Source organism: Eumetopias jubatus, unplaced genomic scaffold (assembly GCF_037043125.1).
Source record: "Eumetopias jubatus isolate StellerSeaLion01/CBP00866 unplaced genomic scaffold, mEumJub1_p1.0 scaffold_1, whole genome shotgun sequence".
NCBI lineage: Eukaryota > Metazoa > Chordata > Mammalia > Carnivora > Otariidae > Eumetopias > Eumetopias jubatus.
This window is the reverse complement of record NW_028274807.1, coordinates 77,243,595-77,257,839: the sequence shown is the minus strand read 5'-3', so window position 1 is coordinate 77,257,839 and position 14,245 is coordinate 77,243,595. Positions and strand designations below refer to the sequence as shown.

The window sequence follows — 14,245 nt, the reverse complement described above, 5'->3', positions numbered from 1 at the left end:
TGGCCCACAGCAACACTCCCCAGCCCCTCTGCTTTTATTGTTTTGTTTTCTGAATGCTCAGTTTTTGTTCAGCCTTCTCAACTGTTATCGCCTCTGTAAAGACTTTTCTAGGTTGGCTTACCTCCACCCTGAGTGGAGCTTTGGAGGCATTTCGTTCCTTCTTCCTGGTGGCACTCCTGGACTCAGATTGCCGCTATTGATCTCCATGCCTTATCTTCCTGCTACACCTTGAGGGCTGTAGGAGCTGGATCCCCTGTAGTACTTAGCATGAACCTTAGCCATACTAGATGCCCAGTTAACAAGTGTTGCACAGATTTATCTCTGCTTCCTTCTAGAATAGTCTACAGGAGTGGTGCTCAAATATTTTGGCCTCAGGACTCCATTCCACTCCAAAGAGTTTGTGCTTGTGTAGGTTCTATTTATTCGTAGATATGTGTTAGAAATTAAAACTCAGAAATTGTTAAGAATTCACAAATCCCCATATTTTCCAAAAGAAAAAAAAAAAACTGGTGTCGTACATTTTTTAAAATCTCTTTAAAGTATGATTTAATTGGAGACTGGTAGATTTTCTTATCTTCTATTAAATTTGCAACAATACGTTGTTTAATTGAAATAGATGAAAGAAATCCTGCTTTGTACAGATATAGAGTTGGAAAAGAGTGGGATATTTTACTAGTGTTTTCAGATAATTGCAGACATTTTTCTTTGCTACTACATCAAAACTCAAGATATGGTTGTTTCTTAGAGTTTAGTTGCCTTGTGGAACTTGGCAACTGTTAGTGAACATTTTGTATTCAGTTTTGTTAAAATCCATTAGTCTATCTTGCATTTTCAGTGGCTGTTTTCCCAGTCAGGCATGGTTTTATAACACCATGCATTGGTCATTTGGAAAATACCTGTTCACTGACTTACACCAGTCTTTCACATGTTGACGTATTTCATTCTAAAATTCAAATAATCACATTTGTCAGTATCACCACTGATCTAACCAGGAAAGTTTTAAGTATGGGGAAACAGTTCAGTTCATGGTGTTAGATACACATTTCGAGCATTTTTAATTTTTGACTGAAAGCTCAGATTTATCTTTGGCAAAAGGTGCTGTCTATTTCGCACTGGAAATGACAGGCTCACTTTGTTTATTATTAGGAAAATGTCTGCCAAATACACAGGTTTAGACAACCACAGTTTGTCAGTCGTTCTTCCAGGTAAAACTGGAAAAAAATGATAGGTAAAGCTTACATCTCAATTGCGTAACTACTTTTCCTTGAGACAACTAGTCTACTTTAGTATGTGGCAGAAGTACTTTATGCACGTTTCTCACCTTGCCGGGGAATAGAAAAAAAAAAAAAAAAGAAAGTGTACTCGAGACTTATTTTCAGTTCAATAAAATTTAATCTAAATTTAATCAAATAAATATTTTTAACTGCTCCTTTATGAGTATTCTTAAGTAAAATTTACTTTTTAAAACAACTGTTGTTCGTGGCTGTGAAGATTACAATGACTGGGAGTCCAATTCAGTTTCAATGCCTGGATACATGCTAGCCCCACCCCCGCCCCAGTTTTACCCCTCGTGGTGTTTGCACCATCAGTTCAAATGTTAACACAGTAAAAATGACAAATAACATCTTAACATTATGGTGAATACAATTTTGACTTTGTAGACCCCTTGAAAAGGTCTCAGGGATCCCCTGAGGCTCCCCAACCATACCATGAGTACCGCTAATCTACTGGCTTCTGTATTCCTCTCCTTTAATGTTATTTGTCTTCACTAAGGGTGAAAAGAAGACCCATTCCCACTAGATCTATACTGAAGATTTGGGGAGAGAGATGAAATTTTTCTCCTTGATACCACTACTTTCAACAGTTTCATTCTTTCCTTGATGTACACATGCTATCCTCCCACAGGAGCCGGTGACTTATCCAGAGGACCAGACAACTGACACTGGCGAATTGACTGGGTCCCCAGACACAGGGCAGAGATGGAGAAGACAAGAGTCTAGAAGGAAGGAAAGCACAAAAGGAAATAAAACTCGAAGTAAAAGAATAGGCAAAAGAAACAGAGAAGACCTGAGGAGAGAAAGCAGGAAGGGAATAAAGGAAGAGAAAGATGCTAAGAGCAAAGCCAAGACAATGGGCAGGGGGGGAGGTGAGGGCCCTGATGATTCCCTCGGAATCAAGGGATCCGGGTTCAGCAGGACCACATCTAGCCTTGACTTTGCAAGAGTCACTGTCTTCTCTGGGTCTCACAGTTCCCCTTCTGCAAAACGAGAGGGCTGGCAGGGGAAGGAATGGTCCAGTAGGTCGCTGCACTGGGGCTCCTGGAGTCCCTGCACTCCCCAAATTGTTAGCCAACTCTCCAGTGTCTGCAGGTTTTTGCCTAGCGCAGGGAGTGGCTTGTTGTCATCAGTTACTCAAAGGTGTCTTTACCAAATTGTGTGAAGACCCACTTACATGGATGGTTTATGATCTTTTCTAACCCTAAAACTTTATAATTCTTGCACGGAAGGGGACCCTGGACACTGATACTAAAATTGTTTTCTGGCTCTAGAGGTTCACCTTTATTGTCTTTTTTGACCCCGAGCAAAATTCAGTATGAAGTCTCCGGCCTCTCTAATGATCTGTTCTCTCCTACATAGAGGGGGGGTGGGAAGGAGGAGCCGTCGCTGGGAGTCTTGAACCCTTGTCACACTGCATGTAGTGCCCAGCAGGTAGGACAGGTGGGAAATCAGAGTCCGGGGGGCCGCGGAGCCGAGCGCCTGCGCGCGGTGTGCAGGCAAACGGAAAGGGCTTCGCTCTGCATGCAGAGCCGCAGCTCCTCTGGTCTCAGCTTGTTGACTTGGTCCCAGGGAAGGAACAAAGCCGGCCAAGTGCAATGAAGGGCCGGCAGTGGAAAACCAGTGCCGCTGTCTGCTGGCAGGCAGGGCGGCCAACACCACACTCGGTCAGCTCCCCCCCGCCCCCAAGCGGCGCTCTCCTTCCCCCGCCATGGCTGGCTTTGGCAGGGCTACCAGGCCTGGGAATGCAGGAAGTTTTGGGTCACCGTGACCTCTAGCTGCTGATGCCAGATGAAATATGCCCTGGAGGTTCTCCAGGGTCACATGGTGTGTGGAGCAAGAGAGGGCGGGACTGCTCTTGTGCTGACAAAGTGGCTTTTGGCTCCAAAATGGCACCCCTTGGGGAGTAGGAGGGGTTGTGGGTGGGAAAGGGGGGGGCAGGCGAGGCAGGGGCGTGAGAACGAGCAATAGAGAGAATCAGTCTTGATCTTTTCATCCCCTTTAGCCTTCCAGGAAGCCACTTGCTCCTGGATGTGGGGGCACACCCCCAAATCTGGGGCACAGACAGTTAGGGAAGGGTTTCTGTGCGTTTTTGTTTATTTGGCAAGATGGGCGCGTTTCGAGCTCTCCACACGCTGGGCCTCAGAGCCTGATAAAGCTGGAGAGTAAATGGCGTTTGACGTAATGCTCCTCAGTAGTTCAACCACTCAAAGCGGAAAGGAAGTGGGCTTTCAGCCCCTTTCTGAGAAAATAAGGCCTCTGCCGTTTCCTTCCTGCTGAAATCTCTCTTCACCTCAGGCTGACATGCGGTTCTCCTGAACCCCAGACTCCTAGAGGAGGCTCAGCTGTTCCAAATAAGGCCCTCACCAGAAAGCCAAAGGCGGACACCAATCTTTGGTCCCACTTAGGTTTGATGAGCCCAAATACAGTCCCTTTACCTTCGCCTGGGCGGAGGGAAGGGGCTTGGCTACTTCTGCTTTCAAGAGTCAGGAGCAGAGGCCTAAAATGGAAACAGCTGAGAAGAAAGGAGCCAAGTCAAAAACAACATCCAGCTGAAAGAGGTCAGGCCCGATAAGCAGGCTGACCACAGGCTTGAAAAAGAGGTCAGGCCCCAGGAGCCGAGCTGGAGCAGTGAGGCGTGTTTCTGCCAAGGGAAGACAATGGCCTGTGAGGTAGGTGGGCTGCGCTGTTCCATCCCACATTCGGCTTCAGTTAGTGGAGTGAGGCCTTGCTGGCTTCCCTCTCGTTCTCTGCTGACCGCTGAATTTTCTAGGCTTAGTTGAAATGGGGAGAGGAAGGGTATGCCTGAGCAACTAGAGGCGAGGAATCTTTGGGGAAAATGAAACACATCCAATCTCCAGCTCCAATCTTATCTCCTCCAAGAACCCTTGCCAAGTCACTCCCCATGGGTCTTGGCTCTACCTCTCTACCCCACTCTACTGCACTTCATATTTTGTTTCTGGTGTGTGTCTCAAACTATCACATAATAAATTACTTGGTAACGGTAATGCCTGATATTTGTACCGTGTATCTCTGTTTGCAAAGTTTAGTGCTTTGGGGACTATTAATTCAGTTGCTCTCTATAATGACCTTGAGAAATAGCTGAGTGGTTATTGATAGTCTGCTTTATAGAGAGGTAAACTGGTACAAAAGGCATAGACCTTGATTCGGTCAGGTAAGGGCTTAAATACAAGCTTTAATAACTGGCTGACTACGGGAGGTAGGGCAGCTTGCTTGACTGGCTCAGGCAGCTGGTGGTGCCACCAAGAGAGATCTGGACCCTCTTCTTTGTTACTGGAGTCACTGTAGCGTCCACCAAGAGCTACATTTTTGGTAAAAGAAAATCCTGCCCTGGCACACGCAGAAAAAAAAAAAAAGATTATTTTGGAGGCGTCATATTTTTTTTTTTTACCAACATTGTTTGGAACCCTGAGCAAATGCCATGGTTTTCTAGCATCAAAACAAGTTTATTCTAAAGTTTCTTTTGGAAATTTGAAGGCTGTGAACTCTGCCAGAGTTCACATCATAGCTTTCCTTGGCAGCTGTGCCCTTGGGTTATTACTGCTCCTCTAGGCACATCTCTGCACCCCTGTCCTGCTTTGATTCCTTTCCCTTTTCCCTTCTGCACACACTACCCTTTCCGACCCTTTGCGTTGTAACTTTGAAGCTTGCCTGTCCATGCTAACAAACTCTCTCCTACTGTTAGGCTTTTTACGGGGTTCATTCCTTACCCTCTGTGGTAACTGGAACCTGGTCTCCCCAGGGGGACCACTTACCTGGAAGTTCTCTTATCTGGAACGCCAATACATTTTTCTTAAATCTTACCCGGAAGTAGCGCAATGTGACCTTTCTCTATACCGCATGTTGCTGCTACCAAATCGTCCTCCGTCTAGTTCCCTATTTCTCTTGGGCTCGGGGGAGGGGAGGGAAACAACATGGCATTTGGCTATACCAGCCAAATCCTCGACACTCTCCACCCCTACTCCCCACGGCCCCACTGCCCTGTCAACCACGGACCTCTTACCCTCTCTTCACATTCATTGATTCCTTGAAGACTAAGGCCCAGAACTTGTTCGCCTTCCTTCCCTAAGTCCGGCCATTATTCTGAGTCATCAATATCCAGAGGACTATCTGATTCCTTGTCTTTCAGAAATATAAAATTTCATCCTCTGACCACAAACCTCTCATTGCATCTCTTAACGCTTCATCTGTTCTCTGGTATATTTGAGTTTCCTTGTGCTATCCATGCCTACCTTCCCCCACTAACAATCCTTCTCTGTTTTCCTGTTCTTCTAACCATCCTGTCCAGCCTGGATGGCCATTCTCTTCTTGGTATCCTAAATCCCTTTCCTCGGACGTTGCACATGCTGAATCAGCTCCAGTCTCTGTTTCCTGGCTCCTGCACTTAGACCACTGGGTCAGCTGAGGGAAATCATGCCACCACATGACTTGATGTGACTCTAAGTTCACGGTTCCAACCTTTGTCTGGCCCTCAGTGACACCTGAATAGTCTTTTATGTATTGAGAGTTTGGTCCTTTTCCTATTTTTGCAACAGATATTTAGACTTTTCTGGAAATTCAATTGCTCTATCCCATGGCTCTCTCTCTCAGCAAGGTACCATATTTGCTACGTCACAATGATGTTGAGGTTATCAGATGAGAATTATAGCTGGAACCATTCCTTATCTTGGCTACACCTGCTTCTGCGGAATAGGTGTCTCTTCCCCTTTCAGGTCAATTCCCTCCTGAGCTCTGGATCTCATCATATACCTCTTCCTCCTCCAGAACGTTGATCTAGCAGTTCTCTCCTGTTCCTTATATCTTCAACCTCTTCTTCACTACTTTCTTTTCCCCTTCAGCATGGAAAACTACCCATTTGTCCTACCTTAGCAACCCACACTTATTAGAAATTACATTCCATTTACAACTCCTATAGTTGACGTTTTCTGCTCCCTACACCTACAAACCATTCAGAATATACTTAGCTATCCCTGACTCTGCTTCTCCAGCACCCACTCTTTCCTGAACCAGCCACAGTCTGGCAGCCGCCTCCACTACTCTGCATATGACCTTAAAGTGGGTAAACCCACAGATCTATTTGAGGCCCCTTTTTCTTGACCTCTGTACAATATTTGATGCTCTGTGTATATCCTGTCTTTTGGAGTTTCTCCTTCCTTAGCCTCAAGGATGGCACTTTCTTCCACTTTTCCTGTTTTACCACTTATTTTCTGTTTCCTTTGCAAGGTAATAATAACAAAAATAGCAAATATTTCTTGAGTATTTACTAATTTGCTGTGGTGCATGGTCAGATATTTACATACATCTTTTTACTTGGTTGGTAGGAGCCTAGGAGGTAGGTGCTATTATTATTCACCCTTTGCAGATGATGAAGCAGGAATAGAAGTGTCTAACGGACTTGTTCAAATCATGCTACTGCTAATAAGCAACTGAGCTGGGATTTGAAGTCAGGCATTCTGGCTCCAGGGCAGGGACATAACCACCATGGACACTGCTGTCCCTGTTTCCTAAAGACTTTGTTTCTGGGGTTTCAGCTTCAATCTTTCTCTTTTCTCATCCTACATACTCTTTGTAAATGAACTTGTCATCTGCTCCTATGCTCTGTTAAATCCTAATTCTGTAATTCAGGGCAAGAAATAAGAAATCCAGCTGGAGTTATTGTTAAAAATCATTTTCCCTGACCTTTCCTTTATTTGCATTTCTTTATCTGTGAAATGGGAATAATAATTGCACCTAGCTGACAGATGTATGTAAAAAACTGATCTACCTTCATGGCCAGCAGATCACTCTCCTACATCTCGACTTAAAGGTCCCACAGGCATCTCACACTCAACAGTTTGATACTGAGCTGAATGATGCCCTAAATATTTTAATATTGATGACTCCTCCCCCCTTTTGTCTGCCCAATTGTCCTATGGGTAATCTGTTCCTTCTTCTCTTGGTCCTACATATAACCTGTCTCCATGTTGAATCCTATTGATTCTAATGCTTAAATTGACTTCATTGCCTAAATCTAGGCCTTTAAACCACTGTTATTCCAAACAATTGCAGTGTTTTTCTACCTGAAATCCTTACCCCTACTTCTTGTGGTCCTGAAATAGTATTACAGAAAAAAAAAAAAAAGATCAGATGATGTCTATTCTGCTCTAAAATTCTTCGATGGCTCCCTAATGCCTTGTTTTTGTTTGTTTGTTTAAATTCTCCTTGCTTTCCTGCTTTGCCTTATTTTTGATACTCTCCTAAATTTTTTTACTTCTTGCCCCAGTAATGGGAACTATTGGCAATCCTTCAAATGCCAGGGTCTCTTACAGCTCATCGTATTTATAAATGCAGCTTTCCCTACCCATCTCCTCTTTCTCTAACATTCCTTTGTTTTCAAAGACTCCATGCAGGTATCATCTCTTGCATAAATGTTTTATCCTCGTGCCCCTGGAGTACTTTGGTGTTTTCTCTGAGTTTCTGCAGCACCTGATGCACACTTCTGTCAATCAATTAATATTCCACATCGTGTTTCTTAACTTCACTTTGCCCCCAGATACCCAGAGCTAGGGTTGGTGAACTATGACCTGTGGATGAAGTTTGGCCTCTTAACCTGATTTTGTAAATTAATTTTTCTTGGAACACAGGCATGATCATTCATGTAAGTATTCTCGTGGCTGCGTTTGTGCTATAAGAGCAGACTGAATAGTTGTGACAGAATCTATATGATCTACGAGGCCAAAGTATTTACTGTATGGCCCCTTGCAGAAAATGTTTGCAGACCTCTGATCTTACATCAATTACCGTGCATTACTACAGCCAGATTCTTAGAGATGCCAATGCCTGGAGGGAGAAAGTAGATCAAGATCTTGCAGAGGATGAATGGCAAAGGAAGGGGTATTTGGATGAGTCAGATACACACCGTAGGGGCTCATGTTCCACTCAACCCTGCTGAAAATGTTGTAATCATCTATGTCCACACACATGACCTATGAAACACTTCTTAAGAGTGTTGTAAGTCAGGGACTGTATTTTTTTCATCTTTGTGTCTTCCATGTGTAGCATGATAATAAGCTATTAGAAGTTTAAAAAAGAAGGCAAGCTTAAGCAGAAAGAATTTTGCAGGACCCTGGGATATATTCATGGAATCCAAGGAAGAGGTGAACGCCCAGTCCTTGGGAAAGGCAAAGCAATGGAGCAGATATATGACTGCCACCAGCATCCAGTCTGTCTCGTGTCTCTGCTATTTTTTCACTGAGCCAGCTTAGTTTTTTCTTTTTACTGTGGACTTCTCCAGCTGACAATAAGCATGGTCCTTCACAACTTCTGAACATTTCACCCTATAGTTTTCCGCCATTGACCATACTTCATCCTGATTTTCTCTTAGTCCCAAATCCCAAAATACTAAGTCAGTTAGGACTATCACTTATGGTCAGGAAGTAGGGATTAGTTGAGAAAATGAAAGTTTTTGTGATACATATTGATAAACTAGAGAAACAGGAAGGCGCCCCCCAAAAAAGTGGTACTGTTCTTTTTTTCAAGATTTATTTTTGAGAGAGTGTGAGAGAGAGAGAAAGAGTGAGTGGGAGAGGGAGAGAGAATCCTTGAGCAGACTCCCCGCTGAGCACAGAGTCTGATGTAGGGCTAGATCCCAGGACACTGAAATCATGACCTCAGCTGAAATCAAGAGTTGGCCACTTAACCAACTGAGGCACCCAGGCACTCCAGAGTGGTACTGTTCTAAGAAGAAAGGGTGCTGGACACGTAAAGCAATGGGTGCATCCTATAGTAACTCTTGGTAGGTTCTCCTGTAGTAGCACTTGGTAGATGCTTCCCACAGCAGCAAGTACGAGGCACTTAACCAAGATATATTGGCTGAATAAATGAATGGCTGAATGAAATGAATAAAGGATTTAACCTCTCTGAGTCTCTTTTCCTCCTGTAAGATGAGAATACCATTTATTTTATAGACCTGTGTTGAGAATAAAGTACTTGTGCACTGGCAGGTAATAGACACTCAGTAAATGCTATCTAAATGTCTAATCCCTCATCTGGGTTGGGATTGGGAGGAGGACTTAGGAAGAATGTAACATAGCCAGTCACTTTTTAAAGTTTCATCAACATGATGGTCTGATAAAATCTCTATCAGTCTCTGTGTCCCATCTTGTCTCCTAATCATTCTTTTAAATCAACTAAATCAAATAAAGTCCAGGACTCTCCCTTGGCTCAGGCTGAGTTGCCACATTCCTTAAGGGAAACTCTAGGGCATCACAGAACAAGCTCTCATTTGCATCTATAAGACACTATATTCATATGTTCAGAAGATTAACAGAAACTCAAGTTTAAGAACCCCTGACCTCCTTGATTAATGTTTGTTTATTCTTTGACAAGCAAAGTTTCAGCTTACCTGTTCACCAAACTAGCTCACACAGCCCACACTCAAACTATTGATTCTTGCGCCTTCTTGAATGTTCTTGGGTTGCTCTTTTTCTTTATCTCCTATTAAAATGATTCTTCCTGCCTTCACTTGCATAGCTCTTCATCCTTCAGTGTCTGCTCTGGCTCTATAACTTTCCTGGTCCACGCCCATCCACCTCCAGAAGTCCTTTAACAACTTTCCCCCAGATCTGGTACAGAACATTTATGCTCAAGCCAGGTATCCTGGGGCTCTCACCTCTCACCCCAATTTCCCTTACCAAACTGTACCAAAATTCTCAACCCATAATGGGCAATACTGATAAAGATTTCTGATGAATGAACATTTCCATCCACTGGTGAAATGCTTTATGGTAACCATAGATAGATACAAAGCTTCCTAACAGCTCTCCCCTGGTGGTGTTATTAAAGCCATCCCACTCCTTATTATAGCTCCTGTCTCCTAGATGATTAACAGTTTTGGGAGATGAAACTTCTCTGTTACCGAGAAGAGTTTCTTAAATCTTTCTGTTAAGAGGCACTTTCCAATGGTATCTCCTGGTGCTGGAATACACTTTACAGGTTGTCTATTACATTGGTCCTTAAGGTTTTGTCTGAATTTTCTCTAGGTGTCCCCAAGGGGTGTTTGAATCTGTACATACATTTATGATTTATTTGTGACTTCTGAAGGAACACCTATTTCCTCCATCTGCCAAGTTAGACCTCTCCCACTCTTATCTGATTCTTTCTTACATACTGAGCAACGTTTTGCTCCCCAGTGAACATCGACCATGAAATTCTCTGGCATCCATTAGAGGCCTTTGACGTCCCCTCTTCTCCATGAGACAACTTCGTGGAAGTATGTGGGATCCAGACTGTGTCTCCTTTGTTTTCTCTTTCCCAGCACTGTCAGGCTTAAAAGCATTAACTCTTGCTCATATGTTAAGGTTTTGAGTCCACTAACCTTTTCTCAAGATACATTCTAATCTATTAATTTTCTTATGAAAATTCTTAATTTGGGGGCACCTTGGGGGGTACAGTTGGTTAAGCATCTGACTCTTGGTTTAGGCAGGTCATGATCTCGTGGTCATGAGATTAAGCCCCATGTCAGGCTCCATGCTCAGTGTGGAGTCTGCTTGAGATTTTCTCCCTTTCTGTCTGCCCCTCCAGCTCATTCTCTCTCTCTCTCACATAAATAATCTTTAAAAAAATTATTTTTAACTAGCTGACTCTTTTTGAAGCCTGTAGAATAGAGGATGTCTGAAATGTCCTTCAGGCATAATAAATACTAAATATATAGGGATTAGGAATTTTCTTTGGATATAGAGACATTCTAAGTTGGAAACATTTGTTGAGGATAAAAGTTTAGCCTGAGTAAAAATTAGGATGTCCGTTTTCATAATTGTTCTAGTCTTATCTCAAAAGCAGTAGGAGATTAGCGTCATGGTAGCATGAATAAAAACCATCAATGGTTACCCTGGCCTTCTGCCAATGCTTTGGATATGTCAAGCTTTTTTCACCTCAAAACCTTTGCAAGTGCTCTTTCCTTTACTGGAAATACTCTCTGCAACCTCTTTCCCTCAAATTTTTACCTGTCAGTTCCTTATGCTTCAAGTCGCTGAGAAACTTTCCCTTGATGCCTTTACCCTCCACCCTAATCCCCCACCTAATTCAGGTCACCCATCATTATTTCCCATCCTGCCTTTAACTTTTCCTTATGGCAAACATCACAATTTTAAATATATTTATTTGTATTATTATTTAGCACCTGTCTTCTCCACTAGACTGTAACTTCTGGAAAGGTTCCAATCCTATCTGCTTTTGTTTACTGTGAAATTTTTAGTTCCTGGCAGAGAGCCTGGTTTATATTGAGAATTCACATAGTATTTGCTGGAGGGAGGAAGGAAGGAAGGAAGGATGGATGGATGGATGGATGGATGGATGGATGGATTCCTACAGCATACTGTTTTCTTTCTTCCTTGCTTACATTTGTATATGACCTTATTCTTTTCAAAAGGTTTTCATGTTCCTCTCATTTTAGGTAGGGAAGGGTGATACTCTCCCAATTTCCATCTGATGCCACTGAGGTCCAGAAATTGGAACTAACACAAACTCACTTAGCTGGTGGCATGTGGGGCTGTGATCAGAGATGGGACTACATGTTGACTCAGTCCAGAACTCTTTCCATTAATAATTTTTAAGAATAAAGTTAAAGAGTTTCTTTTAGAAATAATTTAAATGCACATAATATGATTTTTAAAAAGATTTATTTACTTATTTGAGAGAGAGAGAGAAAGAGAGATACAGAGTACTTGAGTGGGAGGAGAGGCAGACGAAAAGGGAGAGGGGAAGCAGGGAGCCTGATGCTGGGCTCTGTTCTGGGACCCTGAGATCATGATGTGAGCTGAGATAATGACCTGAGCAGGAATCAAGAGTCAGGTGTTCAAAGACTGAGCCACCCAGGTACCCCAATTTTTTTTTATCTTGGGGGAAAAAAATACCATCTAATTCTTGGAAACATCGAGGCAAAATGAAATCCTTTGACTTCTTTTTTTTAGGAGATTTAATTTTTTTAGAGCAGTCAGGTTTGTAGCGAAATTGAGCAAAAGGTACAAAGATTTTTCCCCATGCCCCCCGCAATCACATGACTTTGATGGCTTGATTTCTTCATGTGACCTACTGTGGAGAAGAATGTAAAGGAAAGATCTCACGGACTTGGTCCCATTTCTTTGGGGTTCATAGAACTTCAGACAGACAGTATGGAATACATATTGATTAAAAGCAGGAAACAATTTCTCCATCTGAACATACTTGTTTTCTTATGAGAGCATTTGGTCAAAATGAAATTTTAGTTTTTGTCAAACCAGTGGCTTAAAAAATTAAAAATTCTCTAACATGCCTTTTGCTTCACAGTATGTCTATCACAAATTCCCCCCTTTTTTTCCTATGGATTTACTTCACTCTATTAGTCATTACCTTGCAATAACAAGTAGACTTGAAAGCATTGCAACATCATTCCTTTATAGAAATTCCCATACGTGGAACCATTTTTCCCGCTGAATCATGCTACTCTTCTTTCCTTATTTCAAATGAGGAAAGTCAGTTCTTCTGCATTCAAAAAATCCTACAACCCCAGGGCAATCCTATAGCACAAACTTACCTTAAGTGAAAAATTACATAAACCACTACAAGTGTTACACTGAATTAATAGATAATTTTTAAAATATACCCTAATTTGTAGACTATCCCTGATTTATATCTCAGGTTATAAAATTCCTGCGTGTGGTATCATTTGTTTTTATTTCTCTGTGGAATCAGCCAGGCTTTGAGTCATTAGGGAAGAGAAGTTTCTTAGAATGTAGTATTCTTTTCTCACTTCTTTGGAAAAAAATAGCATTTCATAGAATCCTAAGGTTTTATGGTGGTGGGATATTTTTTAAAGCTATTTAGACCCCCTGCCTTTGACTTCTCTCTGCAATAAGCCCTCCAAACCCATCTATTCCCTCCTTGAATACTTTGTGTGACGGGTAACTTACCACCTCGCTTCTATACACACCCAGGGAAAAACCAGGTTGATTGCTTGCCCAACTGAAGGTGGTCCCTCTAGCCCCCAGCAGGTTGCTGGCTTGTGAAACACAGGGCTTCATTTATGTCTGAACAGTAGCTTCCCTGAAATTCTGGACATCTGGAAAGTGTGCTCTGCAGTTGGGTCCAACATGTGATTGTGTTGACTGGTAGCAAGGCAGGCTGACTTCGTTTGGGGCTGGAGGCAGGGGCGTGTTGACAATAGCTCTCAGAACAAGCAGGTCCCTGACTAGCTGCTTGTGAGAAAGAGAATGTTTTAAGTGAGCTTACGTTTCTAAATGCTCCTTCAAAAGTACCTGATTGACATTGGGAGGTTTAAAACAGGACAATATGCAATATGTGAATTAATTACTCTTTTTCACTGATTATTATTTTTTTTTACTTAATATTTGGCAGCACATTTTTCAAAAATCTTATTTTTTAGAATCTTTCTTTCTTTCTCTCTCTCTCTCTCTCTCTCTCTCTTTCTTTTTGTGCTTCAGAACTGCTGTCCAGAATGCTGATAGACTGGCAACTTTTCTTAGTATGATTTTATGCACATTCTTTTACACTTGTTGGCTCACACCTTGTTCCTTGCATTCAAATATCTCAGTTCCTACCTTTTGTAGAAACCATAATCCCATAACACAATAACATAATTTTAATAATGTCAAATCAGGTATTTCCATCTTCCTGTAAAGGAAACTGCAATTAAGGTAGCACCTTTAAAATTTCTTATCCAAGAGAGGTGGAGCAATATTTTAAGATATCAATCTGTTTTGTTCTAGCGGTGTTTCCATCTCCCCTCCCTCTCTCTTCACCCCTGTACTTAACTCTACTTGATTGCCTCAGGGGAGGCAGTGAAAGGGCTGAACTCAGAAATAGCCCGCTTGTCTTTCTGACATTTGTCATGGAAAAGCCTAAGCCCTCAGGGGAACTTTGAGAGTTTTTGTGGAGAAGGTAAAAGGTTGGTATTTCAGGGTATAGACAAAGTA

General features: G+C 42.4%; 1 protein-coding gene across 2 annotated transcripts in view; it reads left to right on the top strand.

The window, feature by feature from the left end:
• Window positions 1-3,537: 3,537 nt before the first annotated feature.
• TPRG1 (tumor protein p63 regulated 1) overlaps window positions 3,538-14,245 on the top strand; it is a 202,197-nt gene continuing 191,489 nt past the window's right edge. Inside the window, exon 1 of one of the 2 annotated variants that reach the window (XM_028100915.2) lies at window positions 3,538-3,946. Coding sequence is in view for 1 of the 2 variants with exons in the window: in XM_088025057.1 (XP_087881183.1) it covers window positions 3,935-3,950 (16 nt within the window). In the remaining variant the exon portion in view is untranslated. Of the gene's footprint in view, window positions 3,951-14,245 lie in introns of both variants that reach the window. The other variant, XM_088025057.1, reaches the window with a different exon arrangement.